The sequence below is a fragment of the Puma concolor genome, chromosome C2, assembly GCF_028749965.1.
Source record: "Puma concolor isolate L17-30 chromosome C2, mPumCon1.1.hap2, whole genome shotgun sequence".
Lineage (NCBI taxonomy): Eukaryota > Metazoa > Chordata > Mammalia > Carnivora > Felidae > Puma > Puma concolor.
In genome coordinates, this window is record NC_141675.1 from 100,207,528 (window position 1) to 100,228,966 (window position 21,439).

The 21,439-nt window shown below is 37.0% G+C and overlaps 1 protein-coding gene across 3 annotated transcripts in view; it reads left to right on the forward strand.

The window, feature by feature from the left end:
- CFAP44 (cilia and flagella associated protein 44) overlaps window positions 1-21,439 on the forward strand; it is a 151,481-nt gene that overhangs the window by 114,517 nt on the left and 15,525 nt on the right. For all 3 annotated transcript variants that reach the window (XM_086675417.1, XM_086675416.1, XM_086675418.1), the window contains 3 exons: window positions 9,426-9,926; window positions 12,452-12,655; window positions 12,894-13,089. In XM_086675417.1, coding sequence (XP_086531543.1) covers window positions 9,426-9,926; window positions 12,452-12,655; window positions 12,894-13,089 — 901 coding nt within the window. The remainder of the gene's footprint in view (window positions 1-9,425; window positions 9,927-12,451; window positions 12,656-12,893; window positions 13,090-21,439) is intronic.

Below are 21,439 nucleotides of genomic sequence, written 5' to 3' on the forward strand. Positions count from 1 at the left end.
TTATTAACGTGATGTATCACATTGATTGATTTGTGAATGTTGAACCAGCCCTGCATCCCAGGAATGACTCCCACTTGATCATGGTGAATAATTCTTTTTATATGCTGTTGAATTGTATTTGATAGTATCTTGTTGACAATTTTTGCATCCATATTTATCAGGGATATTGGCCTGTAGTTCTCTTTTTTTGCTGGGTCTCTGTCTCGTTTGGAAATCAAAGTAATGCTGGCTTCATAGAATGAGTCTGAAAGTTTTCCTTCCTTTTCTATTTGAAGGATAGGTATTATCTCTGCTTTAAATTTCTGGTAGAATTCCCCAGGGGAGCCATCTGGTCCTGGACTCTTATTTGTTGGGAGATTTTTGATAACTGATTCAATTTCTTTGCTGGTTATGGGTGTGTTCATATTTTCTATTTCTTCCTGTTTGAGTTTTGGAAGCGTGTGGGTGCTTAGGAATTTGTCCATTTCTTCCAGGTTGTCCAGTTTGTTGGCATATAATTTTTCATAGTATTCCCTGATAATTGCTTGTATCTCTGAGGGATTGGTTGTAATCATTCCATTTTCATTCATGATTTTATCTATTTGGGTCCTCTCCCTTTTCTTTTTGAGAAGACTGGCTAGAGGTTTATCAATTTTGTTTATTTTTTCAAAAACCAACTCTTGGTTTCGTTGATCTGCTCTACAGTTGTTTTAGATTCTATATTGTTTATTTCTGCTCTGATCTTTATTATTGCTCTTCTTCTGCTGGGTTTAGGCTGTCTTTGCTGTTCTGCTTCTATTTCCTTTAGGTGTGCTGTTAGATTTTGTATTTGGGATTTTTCTTGTTTCTTGAGATAGGCCTGGATTGCAATGTATTTTCCTCTCAGGACTGCCTTTGCTGCATCCCAAAGCGTTTGGATTGTTGTATTTTCATTTTCGTTTGTTTCCATATATTTTTAAATTTCTTCTCTAATTGTCTGGTTGACCCATTCATTCTTTAGTGGGGTGTTCTTTAACCTCCATGCTTTTGAAGGTTTTCCAGACTTTTTCCTATGGTTGATTTCAAGTTTCATAGCGTTGTGGTCTGAAACTGTGCATGTTATGATCTCAATTCTTGTATACTTATGAAGGGCTGTTTTGTGACCCAGTATGTGATCTATCTTGGAGAATGTTCCATGTGCACTCGAGAAGAAAGTATATTCTCTTGCTTTGGGATGTGGAGTTCTAAATATATCTGTCAAATCCATCTGATCCAGTGTATCATTCAGGGCCCTTGTTTCATTATTGATTCTGTGTCTAGATGATCTATCCATTGTTGTAAGTGGATTATTAAAATCCCCTGCAATTACCACATTCTTATCAATAAGGTTGCTTATGTTTGTGATTAATTGTTTTATATATTTAGGGGTTCTGTATTCAGCACATAGACATTTATAATTGTTAGCTCTTCCTGATGGATAGACCATGTAATTATTATATAATGCCCTTCTTCATCTCTTGTTACAGCCTTTAATTTAAAGTCTAGTTTGTCTGATATAAGTATGGCTACTCCAGCTTTCTTTTGACTTCCAGTAGCATGATGGATAGTTCTCCATCCCTTCACTTTCAATGTGAAGGTGTCCTCAGGTCTAAAATGAGTCTCTTGTAGACCACAAATAGATGGGTCTTGTTTTTTTATCCATTCTGATACCCTATGTCTTTTGGTTGGCGCATTTAGTCCATTTACATTCAGTGTTATTACAGAAAGATATGGGTTTAGAGTCATTGTGATGTCTGAAGTTTTCATGCTTGTAGTGATGTCTCTGGTACTTTGTGGTCCTTGCAACATTTCACTCACAGAGTTCCCCTTAGGATTTCTTGTAGGGTTGGTTTAGTGGTGCTGAATTCCTTCTGTTTTTGTTTGTTTGGGAAAACCTTTATCTCTCCTTCTATTCTGAATGACAGACTTGCTGGATAAAGGATTCTCGGCTGCATATTTTTTTCTGTTCATCACATTGAAGATTTCCTGCCATTGTTTTCTGGCCTGCCAAGTTTCAGTAGATAGGTCTGCTACTAACCGTATGTGTGTACCTTTGTATGTTAGGGCCTGTTTATCCCTAAGCTGCCTTGAGAGTTCTCTCTTTATCCTTGTATTTTGCCAGTTTCACTATGATATGTAGTACAGAAGATCGATTCAAGTTACGTCTGAAGAAAGTTCTCTGTGCCTCTCGGATTTCAATGCCTGTTTCCTTCCCCAGATCAGGAAAGTTCTCAGCTATGATTTGTTCAAGTACACCTTCAGCCCCTTTCTCTCTCTCTTCTTTGGAATTCCTATGATACGGATATTGTTCTGTATCACTTTGATTGGATCACTTTGATTGGATCACTTTCTCTAAGTCTCCCTTCATACGCCTGGATTTTTTTTATATCTCTTTTTCTCAGCTTCCTCTTTTTCCATAATTTTATCTTCTAATTCACCTATTCTCTCCTCTCCCTCTTCATTCTGTGCTATGGCCGCCTCCATTTTATTTTGCACCTCATTTATAGCATTGCTTAGCATTTATAGCATTATAGCATTTAGTATTGCATCTCATGACTATTTTTAATTCCCTAGATTTCTGTAGCAATAGATTCTCTGCTGTCCTCTATGCTTTTTTTAAGTGCAGCTATTAATTTTATGACTATTATTCTAAATTCTTCTTCCATTATATTGCTTAAATCAGTTTTGATTAATTCGTTAGTTACCTCCTGGAGTTTCTTTTGAGGAGAATTCTTCCGTTTCATCATTTTGGCTAGTCCCTGTGGTAGCTCTAAACTGCAGGACACCTCCCCTGTGCTGTCCGGAGAAACTTGTGTTGGTGGGTGGGGCCACAGTCAGACTGGTGTGTATCTTCTCTTCCCCTCTCCCAGGGGCAGGACTCACTGTGGAGTGGTGTGGCCCCTGTTTGGGCTGCTTGCACACTGCCAGGCTTGTGGTGCTGCTTCGATGGGATCTGGACAGGGTGTATTAGATGGGGTGGATCCACAAGGTGCACAGGGGTGGGAGGGGCAGTCTTAGCTAGCTTTGCCATCAGTGGTCCCTGCGGGAGAGGCCTTGCAGCACAAGGAGGGGGGCAGGCCCATCGGAGGAATGAATCCTTAGAAGCACAGTGTTGGGTGTTTGCGCAGTGCAAGCAAGTTCGGTGTTGGGAACTGGTTCCCTTTGGAATTTCAGCTGGCGTATGGGAGAGGGAAATGGTACTTGCCAGTGCCTTTGTTCCCCTGCTGAGCTCTCTCCTTCTGGGACTCAACAACTCTCCCTCCTAGTATTCTCTCCAAGAGCAGAGCTGTTGACTTTTAACATTCCAGGTGTTAAGTCCCACTGGCTGTCAGAACTCAGGCAGTCCAGCCCCTCTGCCTTTGCAAGCCAGATTTCAGGGGCTTGCCTTGCCCTGTGGGCTGCCCCTCCACCACCCCAGCTCCCTCCCGCCAGTCTGTATAGCACGCACCGCCTCTCCGCCATTCCTACCCTCTTCCGTGGGTCTCTTGTCTACGCTTGGCTCCAGAGAGTCCGTTTTGCTACTCTTCCGGCAGTTTTTGGAGTTATTTAGGCCAGTGTGGGTGGAATCTAAGTGATCAGGATGCAGTGAGCCCAGCGACCTCCTACACTGCCATCTTTCTCTCTTGTGTCTAGATTGTTTTTCCAGCTGTTCCTTTAAGATAATTCTTGTTTCATCTATCATGTCTGATCCATCATCATAGAGAAATGGTTTTTGAGCACAATTGCCAGTCATCCAACCTGAAATTTCATGGTCTAGCTAGAGATGATGGACATGTATCATGTCTTGAACTGAACTGCATTACACTGAAATCCATTTTATTAAAACAGCGTAAATTAATGTAGAGCACGCTATTCTACAAGTCAGAAGATCAGAGTTCTGTTTCCATCTCTGCCACTTAATAGGCACATAAACTTTGCTAGTCATGTAAATCTCCCTAAGCCTCAGTTATATTGTCTGTTAAAAGAGTATTAATACCGGGGCACCTGGGTGGCTCAGTCGGTTGAGCGTCTGACTTCGGCTCAGGTCATGACCTCACAGTTTGTGAGTTCAAGCCCCACATCAGGCTCTGTGCTAACCGCTTGCTCAGAGCCTGGAGCCTGCTTCAGATTCTCTGTCCCCTTCTCTCTCTGCCCCTCCCCTGCTCACGCTTTGTCTCACTCTGTTTCTCAAAAATAAATCAATGTAAAAAAATTAAAAAAAAATCTTTTTAAAAAAAAGAGTATTAATACCAATTAACAACAATAAAACATATCTAGTCTGCCTCACAACGTTAATGTGATGGTCAAAGTCAACAAATGGTCATTACTGTCATGGCTAAATTAAAAATTACTAACATTTCAAGTTTTTTTGGAAATAACATATATCCCACTTCCCTGTGGCCAGTATTTAGGTATGTGTGGTATTTGTAAAACTAAAAAGAAAATGTTGGTATGTAAAAAGGGTTCTTCAAAGAGGCGAGCCTTACAGTCATCAGGCTGGCTTAGATTTGTTCTTTTAAGCTTAATTCTTAGTCCTCCAGGTGCTTCACAGTGGTCCACCATTCACAGAAGTGCTGGATTTTGAGTTTTACTTTCATGCTTGAAAGGTTTGTTCTTAAGAATGTAAAAAAAAATCTCCTCTATTTTGTTACAATGTTCTTGGTTCACAGGTGGTAATTATACAGGTAAGTTTTCTAAGACTGCCTGGAGAAGTGCCTTTTGTTTTTGAAGTATAACATTCAGTGTTATATGAGTTTCAGGTAAACAATATAATGATTCATCAAATCTGTACATTACTCAGTGCTCACCACAATAGGTGTAGTCACCATTTGTTACTAAACAGCATTACTACAATCTTACTATATTCCCTATATTGTACTTTTCATTTATGTGACTTACTTATTTTCTAAATAGAGGTTTGTACCTCTTAATCCTTTTATCAATTTCACCCATCTCCCCACCCCACCTCTGGCAACCACCAGTTTGTTCTCTGTATTTAAGAGTATGGTTTTTTTTGTTTTTTTGTTTCTCTGTTTGTTTTGTTTCTTAAATTCCACATACGAGTGAAATCATATGGTATTTGTCTTTCTCTGACTTATTTCACTTAGCATAATATACTCTACGGCCATCCATGTTGTCCCAAATGGCAAGATCTCATGCTTTTTATGGATGAATAATATTTCATTGTATGTATATACCACCTATTTATCCATTCATCTGTGGATGGACATTTGGGTTGCTTCCATATCAAGATTGTAAATGATGCTGCAATAAACATAGGGGTGCATAGGTCTTTTCAAATTAGTGTTTTCATTTTCTTCAGATAAATATTCATAAGTGGTATTATTGGGTCATATGCTAATTCTATTGTTAATTTTTTGAGGAGCCTCCATACTGTTTTCCATAGTGGTTGCACCAATTTATGTTTCTACCAACAGTATACAAGGGTTCCTATTCCTCCACATTCTTGCCAACACTTGTTATTTCTTGTCTTTCTGTTACTAGCCATTCTGATGGGCATAAGATGATATTGCATTGTAGTTTTGATTTGTATTTCCCTGATCATTAGTGATGTTGAGAATCTTTTCGTGTGTCTGTTGGCCATATGTATGTTTCCTTTAGAAGAATGTCTATTCAGGTTCTCTGCCCTTTTTTTAATTGGATTTTTTTTCATGTCGTATAAGTTCCTTATATAGTTTGGATGTTAACTCCTTATTGCATATATCATTTACAAATATCTTCTCCCATTCACTGGATTGCCTTTCAGTTTTGTTGCTGGTTTCCTTTGCTGTGCAAAAGCTTTTTATTTTGGTGTAGTTCCAACAGTTTATTTTTGCTCTTGTTTCCCTTACCTTAGGAGATAAATCTAGAAATATGTTTCTATGGCTGATGTCAAAGAAATTATTGCCTGTATTTTCTTTATTTTTTTTAAGTTTTTTAAGTTTATTTATTTATTTTTGAGAGAGAGAGAGAGAGAGAACAAGCAGGGGATGGGCAGAGAGAGGGGGAGAGAGAATCCCAAGCAGGCTCCATGCTGTCAGCACTGAGCCCCATGTGGGGCTCAAACTCATGAACTGTTAGATCATGATCTGAGCCAAAACTAAGAGTTGGACACTTAACCAACTGAGCCACCCAGACACCCCTGCCTATGTTTTCTTTTAGAAGTTTTATGGTTTAAGGTCTCACATTTAGGTCTCTAATCCATTTTGAGTTCATTTTTATCTATGGTATAAGAAAGTGGTCTAGTTTCATTCTTTTGCATGTAGCTGTCCAATTTTCCAGCATCATTTGTTGAAGAGACTACCTTTTTCCCCATTGTATATTCCTGCATCATTTATCATAGATTGACTCTATAAGTGTGGGTTTATTTCTGGGTTTTCAATTCTGCCCATTGATCTACATGTCCGTTTTTGTGCTAGTACCATACTGTTTTGATTACTACAGCTTTGTAGTATATCATGAAATCTGGGAGTGTGATACCTCCAGTGTTGTTATTTTTTCTTAAGATTGCTTTAGCTATTTGGGGTCTTTTGTGATTCCATACAAATTTTAGAATTATTTGTTGTAGTTCCGTGAAAAATGCTTTTCATATTTTGATAGGGATTGTATTAGATTTGTGGATTGCTTTAGATAGTGTGGATATTTTTAACAATACTAATTCTTCCAATCCATGAGCATGGACTATTTTTCCATTTATTTGTATCTTCTTCAATTTGTGTCACCAATGTTTTATAGTTTTCAGAGTACAAGTATTCACTTTTTGGTTAAGTTTTGCTAGGTATTTTATTTTTGTTGGTGCAATTGTAAATGAGATTGTTTTCTTAATTTCTCTTTCTGCTACTTCATTATTAGGATATGGAAATGCAACAAATTTTTGTATATTAATTTTTTTATTTTGCAACTTTACAAAATTAATTGACCAGTTCTAGTAATTCTTTGATGGTGTCCTTAGGGTTTTTTCTATGTACGGTATCATGTCATCTACAAATAGTGACAATTTTACTTCTTCCTTACCAATATGGATGCATTTTTCTTTCTTTTTCTTGTCTGATTGCTGTGGCTAGGACTTCTAGTATTATGTTGAATAAAAGTGGTGAAAGTGGACATCCTTGTCTTGTGCTGATCTCAGAAGAAGAGCTTTCAGTTTTTCACCATCGAGTTATGATGTTAGCTGTGGGTTTTTTATATAAGGCCTTTATTATGTTGAGGTATGTTATCTATAAACCTATTTTGTTGGGAGATTTTTTATCAGGAATGGTTGTTGAATTTTGTCAAATGCTTTTTCTGCATCTATTGGGATGATCATATAGTGTGAATTCTTTCTCTGATTAATGTGATATATGACATTGATTTCCAAATATTTAACCACCCTTGCACCCCAAGAATAAATTCTACTTGATTATGGTGAATAATTTTTTCAATGTATTGTTGAATTTGGTTTGCTAATATCTTATTGATTTCTGTGTCTATGTTCATCAGAGATATTGGCCTGTGGCAGTAGTAGTAGTTTTTGTTGTTATTATTGTGATTTTTGTCTGGTTTTAATGTCAGGGTAATGCTGGCTTTATAGGCTGTACCTAGAAGCTTTCCTTCCTCATATATTTTGGAAGATTTGGAAAAGAATAGGTATTAACTCTTCTTTCAATATTCGGTAGAATTAACCTACGAATCCATCTGGGCCTGGACTTTTGTTTTTTGATGACTCATTCAATTTCATTGCTAATAATTAGTCTTCATATTTTCTATTCTTCAGTTTTAGAAAGTTATATGCTTCTAGGAATGTATTAATTTCTTCTAGGTTGTCTAATTTCTTGGCGTATAATTTTCCATAATATTCTCTTATAACTCTTATATTTCTGTAGGTCAGTTGTTATTTCTCCTCCTTCATTTCTGATTTTATTTATTGAGTCTTCTCTTTTTTCTTGATTAGTCTAGCTAAATGTTTATCACTTTTGTTTATCTTTTCAAAAACCAGGTCCTGGTTTAATGATCTTTTATTGTTGTTTGCTTTGTTTTGTTTGTCTCTATTTCATTTACTTTTACTCTAATCTTTATTATTTCATTCCTTTCACTAGCTTTTGGCTTTGTTCTTTTTCTAACTCCTTTAGGTGTAAGATTAGGTTGTTTATTTGAGCTTTGTCTTGTTTCTTGAGTAGGCCTCTACCACTATAAACTTCCTTCTTAGAAATGCTTTTGCTGCATTCTGAAGATTTTGGACTGTTTTTTTCATTTTCATGAGTCCCCATGTATTTTTTTTTTTTTTTTTACTGCTTCTTTGATTTCTCAGTTGATCCATTCATTATGGAGTACATGTTATTTAACCTCCATATATTTATGTTCTTTCTAATATTTTCTTGTAATTTATTTCCAGTTTCATACCACTTTGGTCAAAAAAGATGCATGATATGATTTCCATCTTTTTAAATTTATTGAGATTTTTTTTGTGGCATAACATGTGATTTATCCTGGGGAATATTCCATTTGTACTTGAAAAGAATGTGTATTCCATTTTGAGATGGAATATTTTTTATGTATCTGTTAGGTTCATCTGGTCTAATGTGTCATTCAAAGCTACTGTTTCCTTATTGATACTCTATCTGGGTCATGTATCCATTGATGTGAGTTGGCTGTTAAAGTTCCTGAATAATACAGAATTACTGTCAATTTGGAGAAGTATATTTTGATTTTTTTAAACCTGTATATTTATGCAAAGTAACTCTTAATAGCCTTTGGACCATCTTGTTACCTAATTGTATACAGGATTAGGGTGGCATGTGCCTATAGGCTCTTGTAAGAACATTTTGAAAACAAAGAGTGGGGAAACAGCTCGTAATGAGGGAGCAATGGCTCCTGTGGCTTGAGGTAGGGGCCACAACTTGGCTTAGATAAGTGGATCAGGAACAAAGGAAGTATCCTGGAATCTCTTGGTGTGCTATGATATTGCAATTCTTGTGCCTGCACAAGAAATAACAGTAATAATGTGGCCAAAATACAGAAGAAATATAGGCTAAACTGTAGTTTAGCCATAAGTAGGCAACCGTAAATGTGTCTCAGCCAATGGAATTTGAGTTTCCATCTGGGAAGGGCAGTTATGTGTGTGTGTTCCTGACCAGAGAATGAGCTTTTACTGTCTAGGTTTTGGCTGAGTACAAGCCTTCAGGAAGAACTTCCCCTGGGTGGTGGGAAGAGAACAGCAGAATTTAGCCCTACAGGCCAGCCGAGGGATACCAGAGGTCACATCCATACTGTCTTCCTCTTTTGGAGAAGCTAAATTGGAAACAGCTTAAAAGTTAGACAAAAGAGTAACTTAGTAGAGAATAGGAATAATCCTATATATAATTAGATAACAAAATTTTTATTTTGGCTTTTTGCTAGGGATACCTGTCAAGGGACAGAAATCATATTTCAAACTGGGTTGTCATTTTGTTTCCTTCTGTTCTTTTTATTAGGCCCATTCAAAGAAAATGCACATGAACAAATGCATCCTCTCTCTTCGAGATCTTAAAGTGGCTGTTATTGAGGAAATACAGTGCCTGGTGCAAGAACTGAAGAGCATTCAGTCAACTCTTCACATATCCAAGCACATCCCTATTCCTGAAATCCCTCAGATACACCCAGAAGAAGTTCCAGAAAAGAGATTTCACTATGATGAGGAAATTCTCCTAAATTTTAAGCAAAAGAATATGACGATTCAGGATGAAAAGCCCTCTGAACTGGAACAGAGACGGTCTACAGGCGCAGGTGGAGGATTTCTCAAACTCTCTTCTGGAAAGGATGGTGATTTGACAACAAGAGATTCATTGTCTAGATCATCAAGGGCATTAGCACTAATTGTAGATACTCCAAAGTTAATGGAATTTGAAAAAGCAGATCCAATTGATCTAGAGCTGGAGATTATGAAGAGAGACGAGATTAAGCATGTGTACATGCAAGAGTATTTGACCAACAGGGTAAGGGGTGAAACTGTGCCTTTTTAAAGCTGAAAGAGGGCAGAAGGGAAGAACTAAATCTATCATTTGTGTGTGTGTGTGTGTGTGTGTGTGTGTACACACTCTCTATAATAATCTTTCTCACTGACCAGCCCACTGAAGGCTTGGCTTCCTCCCCATCTCTGGCCTTCTGGAACCCATTGCCCTCTGCCCAAGAACATTGGAGCTTTTAAACCTTTTGCTTTCTGCAAAGCTAAGAATTAAGAGCAAATCCATGTTAATCAGCATCTAACTCAAGTCTTGGTAAAGGGCAAATGATGGAGCAGCTTTCAGATGATGGATGGAACATAATTTAAAAACTTTCCAGAGAAAATGGGGCTCCCTCTGCTTTTTACATACTTCTCTTTCTCTAATGTGTGATTTGCCTCATTAGTGGGAGTGTTCATGGTGATGACTGGCTTCAAAATTGTTCTGGAGCTGGAATGGCACCTATTTTTTTTTCTAGGAAACCAGATCAGGTTGGGACCAGTTGTATAGGAGGTGCTCTAAATCTGGAAGGAAAAGGACCTTTCCCAGATAGACAGCTCTCTGCTGCCAGCAGTGTAGAATTTTGTTCCTAAATGTCTGTCCAGCTCCACCCTGTGAAGACACCCCCGAAAGTTTCCCAAACGTATTTTTCGCCCAATATCTGTACTTCATCCAGCCTTACTCTTCCTCTCTCTCCCTGCTTCTGTTCCCCACCCCCATTCTCAGTTTTATATTTGGTTTTTCCTTTGTTATCTCTTTCTACTTGCATTGCTTTCCTTTCAAATGTGAGTCATCATTCAAAACTCATCACAGTTCCAAATCTTCTCCAGAACCTTCTGTCCACATTACATACTCATCTTTTTTCTAAGCTCCAAGTGCACCTATAAGTAGCACCTCAGGTTTTGCACTTCCTTTTCTTGCTGTTTTATGTGTATTCTTTGTTTTATTGAAGTATAATGAACACACAATATTATATTAGTTTCAGGGGCACAATATAATGATTCAACAATTCTGTACATCACTCAGTGCTCAAATGTGTTATTTTTGTCTTGCAAATTAGATTTCACGGCTCTTGAGAGAAAGGCCACATATAATCATCTTTTGATTTGCCTACAGTGTCTAGGAAATGCCAGACCTATGGTAGATATTCAATAAAAAGTTTGATTGATTTCATTGTAGCTAATGTATTAATGGTATTAACATATGCATTGGACATTCTTTGCGCAGGAATAGTGGTAGTTAGGTAGTAGGGATGTAACTGTACTCTAGCCAGACATATTCTCTATCCTAATTAAGCTTATAGACTATCAGATAAGTGACAGCAAAACAAGTGTGAACCTCACAAACTTAAACACCTATGTGTTTAAGTGGTACAGTTCCAGAATGGTGTTACACTAAAATAAATACAGTCCTGCCTTGAAATAAATATCAAAATAACTCAAATTTGTTGAATAAACATTAAAGAGGAGCCCACTTAGTCTACAACCATAGATAATTAAAAGGTTTCTTCTTTTTTTTTTTTTAAAGTTTATTCATTTATTCTTTCTGAGAGAGAGCACAAGTAGGGAAGGGGCACAGAGAGAGGGAGACACAGAATCTGAAGCAGGGTCCAGGCTCTGAGCTGTCAGCACAGAGCCCGACGCGGGGCTCAAACTCACGAACTGGGAGATCATGACATGAGCCGAAGTCAGACACCCAACTGACTGAGCCACCCAGGTACTCTTTTTTTTTTTAAGCTCTCAAATTCCCTAGCAGTAGTTTCACTGTTCCCAAACTACAGATCTCTTAATTTTTTTCAGCCATGTGCTGGGCCCTCACTCATTACAGGTTTTTGACTGTTGAGGATCCCCATGATTCACAGACTGATGAAAAACATGGAATGGTTTGTCTTCTACCTATGGTACTAGTTTCCTCAGGAGAACCAGACCTTGGGACTCTCTCTTGATGTCTTCCTCTCCTTCGGGATGGGGTGAGGAGGAAACTGCCAAGATCAGCAAAACCAAGCATTTAAAATCATTGGGATGGCCATGGGATAAGGTTTAGACCAGGGCTTGGGGAGTACTTTGTTCTCAGCCCAACTCTATAAAATGAAATCACCTTTAAAATGTTTGAAAATTTTCAGAATAAGAAGTTGAGGGAAATATTTAGTGCTTCCTGTATGAGAGGCACTGTAGAGATACTGTCGGGTAAAGTGGAGGCAGATATAAACACTATGCACAAGGAGCTCATAGTCTCCGATTTAAACCATACAGTACAGCAAGAAGGGCATTCTCAATTAATGGCTTAATCAATGGTAAAGAAACAGCTGGAAGGACTATAGTTACAGAATCCCTACCACTTAAGTTGATTTGTAAGACTTACACATATATGCCAAATGAGCCCATATAATTATTTCTCCATAATAAGGGTATAATGAGAAAATGCTTTTACCTAAACAAAGTGGTATTTTTAGGTAGTTTTAAAAATACAGTTACCTGGTCTTAACTTTTCATATACCCTCAAATCTTTTTCCACCTCAGATCAAAGAACTGATTGTCACCTTTGACGCAGAGCTTCGTCTTCTGAGGCATCAGAAACTGAAACTAGATATTCAGATGAAATTATCTGACCTTCACCATGTCACATTATTTCAAGAAATGCTTCTCCTCAAGAATTTTGAAAAACAGGAGAACATACTTCAAGAGCGTGTTAATTCATTAGACAAAGAAGAACAGGATATGCAAGTATGAACGGACAGGAGAGTGCTGGCTGGCTGTATCCTTTAGTTACACAGGGGATTTGATTCTTCTTTTCCTTCTTCATCTTCTCAGCTTAATTCCCTCCATTGTTCTAATCCTCCACTCTTGTCTTTTCTCCCTCCAAATGTTTGTGAATTGTGACCTTACATTGTAATATACCTTGTTCTCTGAGCCTCGTTTATCAGAAATACTCTATCACTTGTTCCTGTTTTTGTTCATTTAGTGGAAAATAAATGAAACTCTTAAAGAGATGGAAGAGAAAAAGAATGAAATCACCAAGCTCCAGGACCAAGAAAAAGCACTCTATGCTGGTTTCCAAGCAGCTCTTGGAGAAAACAATAAATTTACTAATTTTCTCATGAAAGTCCTGAAGAAGAGGATTAAGCGGGTGAAGAAAAAGGAGGTTGAAGGAGATGCCGGTTTGAATTTCTTTCTAACATATGATCTTATCTTTTTTCTCGTTAGCATGAAATGGAGAAGTAGCTAAGGACATATTTCTCACCTTTTATTCACTAGAACATAGACAGAGGTGCTCTGAGGTTGAAGAAGAGATTATAAACCTGTAGGTCTCTAACCATCTGGAGTTAACTTGTGTGTGTGTATCTGGTCCAAGGTAGCTTTAGGGTAGTTTCATTTAACCAAGCACATCTTCTCATTTCCCAATTGATAGTCATCTTTGATAAAGTATCTCTTCATGTCTTTTGCCCATGTTTGAATAGGATTTTTGCTTTTGTATTCTTGAAGTTTAGGAGTTCTTTGTTATGGTCTGTATACTAGTCCTGTGTCAGATGCTTTGCAGATATTTTTTTCCAGTCTGCAGCTTGTTCTTTTCATTCCCTCAACAGGGTCTTTGACAGAACAAAAGTTTTATTTTTTGTTGAGGTCCAATTTATCAATTTTTCTTTTTTTTTGGATCTTGTTTTGGTGTCAAAGTCTAGGAATTCATGGCCTAGCCCTGGGTCCCAAGGATTCTCTCCTATCTATTTCTAAAATTTTTATAGTTTTACATTAAAGTCTGTGATCCATTTGGGCTTAATTTTTAAATAAGGCGTGAGACTTAGGCCAAGGTCTTTTTTTGCCTACTGTGAATGTCCAATTGCTCTAGCACCATTTGTTGGAAAAGCTTTCTCCCATTGAATTGCTTTTGATCTTTGTCAAAAATCACTTGGGTGTATTTGTGTGGATCTATTTCTGCGTGTTTGGCTCTGTTGATCAATTTGTCTCCTCTTCACCAATACTACAGTCTTAATTACAGAGGCCGTTGAGTTCTGAAGTCAGGTAGACTAATTCCTTCCATTTTATTCATCTTCTTCAATATTATTTTAGCTATTCTATTTCCTGTAACTTCCCATATGTTAGAATATTTTTTTATATCTACAAAAAATCTTGGTGGAATTTTGACAGCAATTGTATTAAACCTTTATATCAGTTTGGAGAGAACCTGCATCCTTACTACATTGAATCATCCAGTGAATGAGCACAGTGTGTATTTAGAGCTTTGATTTCTCTCATCAGCATTGCATCATTTTCAGCATAAAACTCATGTTCATGTTCTGTTCGATTTATACTTAAGTATTTCCTGTTTTAAAAGTGATTTTAAGTGCTATTTAATTTTTTTAACAGTAGAAATATTTTATTAAAATCTCATACACAATCCTAGAAAATGAAATAAGTGGCATACTAATAATACACATTAGTACAATTTTATAATGCTGTTTTATATTTATTTATTTATTTATTTATTTATTTATTTATTTATTTATTTATTTTTAACGTTTATTTATTTTTGAGACAGAGAGAGACAGAGCATGAATGGGGGAGGGTCAGAGACAGAGGGAGACACAGAATCTGAAACAGGCTCCAGGCTCTGAGCAGTCAGCACAGAGCCCGACGTGGGGCTCAAACTCACGGACCGCGAGATCATGACATGAGCCGGTTGGATGCTTAACCGACTGAGCCACCCAGGCGCCCCAATGCTGTTTTATTTTTAATCTTGGTGTCACATGTTCACACTGGCATATAGAAATACAGTTGCTTTGTAGATATTGATCACCTAACTTGTGACATCACTTAGTCTAGGAGTTTTTGATAGATTCCTTGGGATTTTCTATGTAGACAATAATTTCATCTGCAAATATGTTCAGTTTTATTTCTTTCTTTCTGATCTTTATGCCCATTTTCTTTTATTGCCTCATTGCACTGATTAGAACATCCAGTATTATATTGAAATAGAGTGCCAAGAGCTGACATCCTTGCCTTATTCCTAATCTGAGGCGGACAACATTCAATCTTTCACCATTAAGTATGCTACCTGTACGTATTTCATAGATACTCTATCAAGTTGAGGAAGTTCCCCTCTGTTCCTAGTTTTCATTATGAATGAGTATTGATTTTTTTCAGATGTTTTTCTGCATTGGTTGATGATTATGTGATTTTTTTTCTTTAGCCTGTGAATATGGTGGGTTATACGGGCTGATTACTGATTATTGAATCAGACTTACACCCTTGAAATATCCTCTCCCTATGTTACATAATTCTTTTTATATGTTGTTGAATTCTATTTGCTAATATTTTATTTAAAAATGTTGTGTCTAGGGGCGCCTGGCTAGCTCAGGCAGTAGAGCATGCAACTCTTGCTCTTGGAGTTGTGATGTAAGCCCCACGTTGCGTGTGGAACTTACTTAAAACACACACACACACACACACACACACACAGCAAAAATACCTAAACCCCCAAAAAACAAAAAGAAATTTTATGTCTATATATTCATGTGGATCATTGGTCTGTAGCTTGCTTTGTTTCTCCTTTTTGTACTGTCTTTGTCTGGTTTTAGTATCAGGATAACATTAGCTTCAAAGTATGAATCAGGAGGTCTTCTCTTTGATTTTCTAGAAGATAATGTGTATGGTGTTAATCATGTAAATGTTTGGCAGTGTTCTCCAGAGAAACTATTTGGACCTATAGATTTCTTTAGGGTAGTTTTAAAATTACAGAGTCAATGTTTTTAATAGTTACAGAACTTTTCAAATGTGGTAATTTGTATTTTTGTATGTATGAAAGTGGTCTGTCTCATCCAAGTTGCCAAATTTATGTGTGTAGGGATGTTCGTTGTATTTCCATTATCTTTTTTAATGTCTGCAAGGTCATTAGTAATGTCTGTAGTAATATCACCTGTTGCATTCTTGATATTGGTAGCTTTTTTTCTTATTTCCCTACTTTTTTAGACTTGCTAGAGGTTTCTCAATTTTATTGATCTGTTGGAGAACAAACCAGCTCTTTGCTGAAGTGATTTTTTTTCTATTTTTCTGCTTTTAATTTTATTGATTTCTGCTCTTATCTTTACTATTACCTTCCTTCTGCTTGCTTGGGATTTATTCTGCACTTCTGTTTTTAGGTTTTAAGGTGAATTATTGATTTAAGACTTTTTCTCTTTTCTAATTTAGTGCTATAATTTCCCTCAACACTGCTTTAGCTGTATTCCACAAATTTTGGTAAGTTTTTTTTTTCATTTTCATTCATGTTAATGCAGTTTTAAAATTTGCATTGATCTTTCCTCTAGGTCCCATGGATTATATAGAAGTATGTTGTTTGGGTCCAAGTGTTTTGAGATTTTCCTGTTTTCTTTCTGTTTGTGATTCCTAGTTTGATTCTATTGTGGTCAGAGAACACATTATGCATGATTTATACTTCTTTTATAGTTGTTGAAATTTGTTTGATGGTCTAACATATGGTCTGTCTTGGTGTGGGTACTTGAAAAGAATGTATATTCTGCTGTTTTGGGTTAAGTCTTCTATTACTGTCAATTAGATCCTATTGGTTAATGATGCTATTAACCAACTTCTGTAGTCTGTAGTCTGATTTTCTGTATAGTTCTAATCAAATGCTGAGAGAGGCGGTGTTGAAGTCTCCAAATATAATCATGGATTTATCTATTTCTCTTTTCATTTCTGTCAGTTTTTGCTTCATATTTTGTAGCGCTGTTATTTTTATGCATACACATTTAGGATTGCTATGTCTTCTTGGTAGATGGACACTTTTATCATTATATAAGGTCTTTCTCTGTCTAGAGTAATTTTTTTTTTGCTCTGAAGTCTACTTTATCTCATGTTAATATAGCCACTCTTGCTTGGCTTTGGTTAATATTTGCATGATATATCTTTTCTTTTACTTTCAATTTGACTATATTATTAGAAGTGAATTTCTAGCAGATAGCATATAGTTAATGTTTTTCACCCACTCTTTGTCTTTTAATTAGTATACTTAAACCATTTACATTTGATGTGTTAGGGCTTAAGTCTGTTGTTTAATTTTTTTTTTTATTCTCTCTGTTTTCTATCTTCTACATTTTCCTGTCCTCCTGTGGGCTACTTGAACATTTTTTAGAATTCCATTTTAATTTTCTCTAGTGTTTTGAGTGTATCTCATTGTGCAACATCTTTAGTGATTGATTTATAAATTGCATTATATATACATAATTTATCCCAGACCACCAGTGTCATCATTTTACCAGTTTAAGTCATGTATAGAATCCTCATCTGCCTTTAAATCCCCCAAACGGAGGAGGGAAGCCTATTATATTTACCTATAGTTTTGCTTATCATATTTATTCTTCCTTGATGTTCCAAGTTCCTTTAAAAAAAAGAATTTTCCTTCTGTTTAGAGAATTTCCTTTATCTGCTCTTTTGGGGTAGGTATACTAGTGGCAATTTTTTTTCCCCCTTAATCTGAAAGTGTCTTGATTTCCTCTATTTCAGAAAGACATTTTCCCTGGGTATAGGATTTTAGGTTTACTTTTTTTTTTCTTTCTGCATTTGAAAAATATTGTGCTACTTCCTTCTGGCCTCCATGATTTCTGATGAGAAATACCCTGATATTCAAATTGTTCATCACTTATAGGTGAAGAATCACTTTTCCCTCACTGCCTTCAAGATTTTTTGTCTTTAGTTTCCAGAAGATTGGCCATGAGGTGCCTTGGAGTAGATTCTTTGGGTTCATACTGATGGGGCTTCACTCCTTTTATCTGTAGGCTTATGTTTTGCCAAATTTGAGAAGTTTCTAGTCATTGTTTCTTCAAGTGCTTTTGAGAACCCCCTCTTTCTTTACTCCTTTACATGAGTCCTTTTGGGACTCATGGCATGACTGTTTGACATTTCATTATAGTCCCATAGGTCCCTGAGGCTCTGAGGCTTGGGATTTGTTTTTTTTTGTTGTTGTTGTTGTTGTTTTTTTTTTTTTTTTTAGTCTTCTTTCTGTTTTTCAAACTGGCTAATTTCCATTGTTCTCTCTTCAGGTTTACAGATGCTTTCCTGTGTCTCCCTCCATTCTGCTGTTGAGCCCATTCACTAAGTTTCTGTTCTAGTTATTGTATTTTCAGTTCTAAAATTTCCATTTAATTCTTCTTTGTATCATTTATTTCCTGATACTTTTTATTTATTTGAACAGGCTTTGTATTTTTTTATTTGCTTAAAGTGTGTTCATTATTGGTCATTGAAGAATTTTCATTATGGCTGTTTTAAATATTTTGTCAATTAATTCTAACATTTCTGTCGTCTTAATGTTGACATTTATCCATTGTCTTTTCCCATTCAGATGGAGATCTTCCTGGTTCTTGGTATGATTAGTAACTTTCAGTTGAAACCTGGAAACTTTCATATTATGTTAGGAGACTTTGTATCTTACTTAATTCCTCTGTTTTATTTGGCTTTCTCTAACACTGGTCTGACAGAGAAAGGGTATGTGTATATTCCTTATTGCCAGGTGGAGGTACTCGGCCTTCACTGTGACTCAAGGGAAGGAGGATCTCTTTGTTCTGGAGTTCTGATTCTCCATGTAGTCTCTACTGACAACATAGTGGGGATGGCCTTGGTACCTGTGGGCAATGGTGAAAGTCTTGACTCTCCACTAGGGTTGTTGTTGTTGTTGTTGTTGTTGTTGTTGTTCTTCTTCTTCTTCTTCTGCTGCTGCTGCTGCTTCTGCTTCTTCTGCTTCTCCTTCCTCTTCTTATTCTTCCCCTCCTTCTCCTTCCTCTTCTTCCTCCTCCCCCTCCTCTCCTCCTCCTCCTCCTCCTCCTCCATTAGGTTTCTTCTAATATGACCTGTGTGGGAGGAGGAAGTGAGTCTTATTGTTGCCAGGTAAAAGTAGAAATACAGGGTGCCTGTGTGGTCTCCACAGACATCTTGGTGGGGGTTGAAAGCAGGGCTGGTTACCAGCCAGCAGGAACAAATATCCCGGTTCCCTGCTTAGTCTTCTCTGATATCATCCTGGGTGGTGGGAATGTGGGGTACCTGACTGCAGCTTTGCAAGGGTGAATGTCTAGTTCCCCCACTTCACCTTCACCTATGGGGGTGGGAGTAGGACCACATTTTTTTTTCTTGTGGTGTTTATTTAGAGTATTATCTAAAAAATTTGTCTTGTTAGGCTTCCTCTTTCTTGGCTGTTTGGCTAGAGAGAGCAGGCTCTTGTTGGGCCTTTTTATAGCTGTATCTACTGGTGTTTCCAGGCCACTAATTTATTCATTTCTAAGTCTGAAATATAAGAGGAAAAGAAGACCCAAAAAATTCACCACAGTGTTGTTTCTCAGGTCCTGAGGTTCATATTTAGTCTGCCTTCTTTCCATTTTTTAGAATCTTCTGTTTATTTTACATATAATGTCCAAGTTTTAGCTGTATTTTGCAGGAGGAATAGGAAAAAAATAGACCTAATTCATCTTCCTCAAAGTTGAAATCTATGAAAAGAATTTTAGTCTAATTTTAAACTCTGCTGATTTATTTCATAAAATGATACAGACCACCTAAAATAATTTTAAGGAGATAATAAATTTAAGAAATCTTCTAGAGAGTATGAGGTGCATGTCTTATTTCTAATTTGATGTTCCATAAAATAGAAATTGACAATTGGTGATCTATGGCTCATAAATCGCCTCAAAGTGTTTAAAAAGAAAACAGCATAGAGTGGGAATCTACAATCGCTTATCTAAAACTCTTGGGGGCAGATGAGCTTTAGTATTTATTTTTTTATATTTTATAAAAACTTTGTATATGGCACTGTTAAAGAAAAAATGATTTATGGCACTTGTTAAAGAACAATAAAGCAGACTTTATTCAGGGTCACTACCACAAGAGGATTTTATTTTATTTTTAAAATTTATTTTTGAGAGAGAGCATAAGTGGGGGGAGACAGAGAAGGGACAGAGGATTAGAAGTGGGCCCTGTGCTGATAGCAGTGAGACCAACGTGGGCTTGAACCCACAAACCATGAGCTCATGACCTGAGCCAGAGTCGAACGCTCAACCCACTGAGCCACCCAGGTGCCCCCAGTGGGATTTTATAATAGGGGAGAGAGATCAGCACAGCTTTGAATATAACAAGGACAAGTGGAGAGTTATAGCCAAGGAACAGGTTGGGAGTCAGTGGGTGGAAAATTACTAAGAGGTAGGGTAATTCTTTGCAAGACTGACCTAACAGGATTCTTACTGAAGCCTGGCCAGAGTAAAAAGATAGTGAAGATAAGGAATAAGGAGGAATCTGATCAAAAACAAGAGTGTGGGAATTTTACTAAATTGATGCTGCAGGATTCTTGCTAAAACTGGACAAATGGGTCAATAGCCAAACCTATGGTCCACTACTTGTCAGAGAGAGGACTCAGAGGAACCTGACTCAGTTTGGTCAAAGAAGAGAGACTTTGTCAACTAACACCCCCAACAGGGGTTAGTGCAGGATCTCTAAAATCAAACACCTTAATATTTTTGCAGCAAGACAAATATTCACACAAAGTAGGTTAAATAAATATTATAAATAGCATTACTTCTGGGAAGTTGTGAAAATATTCTTTTCAAGGCACTATGATTTAGTAATTGTGGACCTATAAAACCAAGGGTGTGTTAGATGCGTCACAGCATAAGCAGTTTGGCAGCTTGGTCTCAACCCTCTTTGACTCAATGCATTGAAATTAATTGCACAACATTCTGCAGGCATTTGAGCTTATGGTCTGCATCCTCAACCATTTATTTATTTTTTGTTTGTTTTTAATTGGTTATTTTATTTTGTAGAATTTTATTTATTTAAAAATAATTTTTGGGGGCGCCTGGGGGGCTCAGTTGGTTAAGCGTCCGACTTCGGCTCAGGTCATGATCTCACGGTCCGTGAGTTCGAGCCCCACGTCAGGCTCTGTGCTGACCACTCAGAGCCTGGAGCCTGTTTCGGATTCTGTGTCTCCCTCTCTCTCTGCCCCTCCCCTGTTCATGCTCTGTCTCTCTCTGTCTCAAAAATAAATAAACATTAAAAAAAATTTTTTTTAAATAAAAATAATTTTTGATTGAAGTATACTTGACAAACAATATTACATTAGTTTCAAGTGTACAACATAGTGACTCTGTTATACTCTGCTCACCACAAGTGTAGCTACCATCTGTCACCAGACAACACTAGTACAGTACCACTGACAATATTCCCAATGCTGTTCCTTTCGTCTCATGACTTATTCATCCATAACTGGAAAGCCTATGCTTTCTACTCCCATTCACCCATCCCTCTGGCAACCATCAGTTTGTTTTCTCTATTTATGGCTCTGCTCCTGCTTTTTTTGTTTCTTAGTTCATTTGTTTTTGTTTTTTAAATTCCATTTATAAGTGAAATCACATGGTATTTCTCTTTCTCTGACTTACTTCACTTAGCATTATGCCTTCTAGATCCATCCATGTTGTTGCAAGTAGCAAGAGCTCACTTCTCTTTTATGGCTGAGTAATATTCCATTGTGTATATATGTGTGTA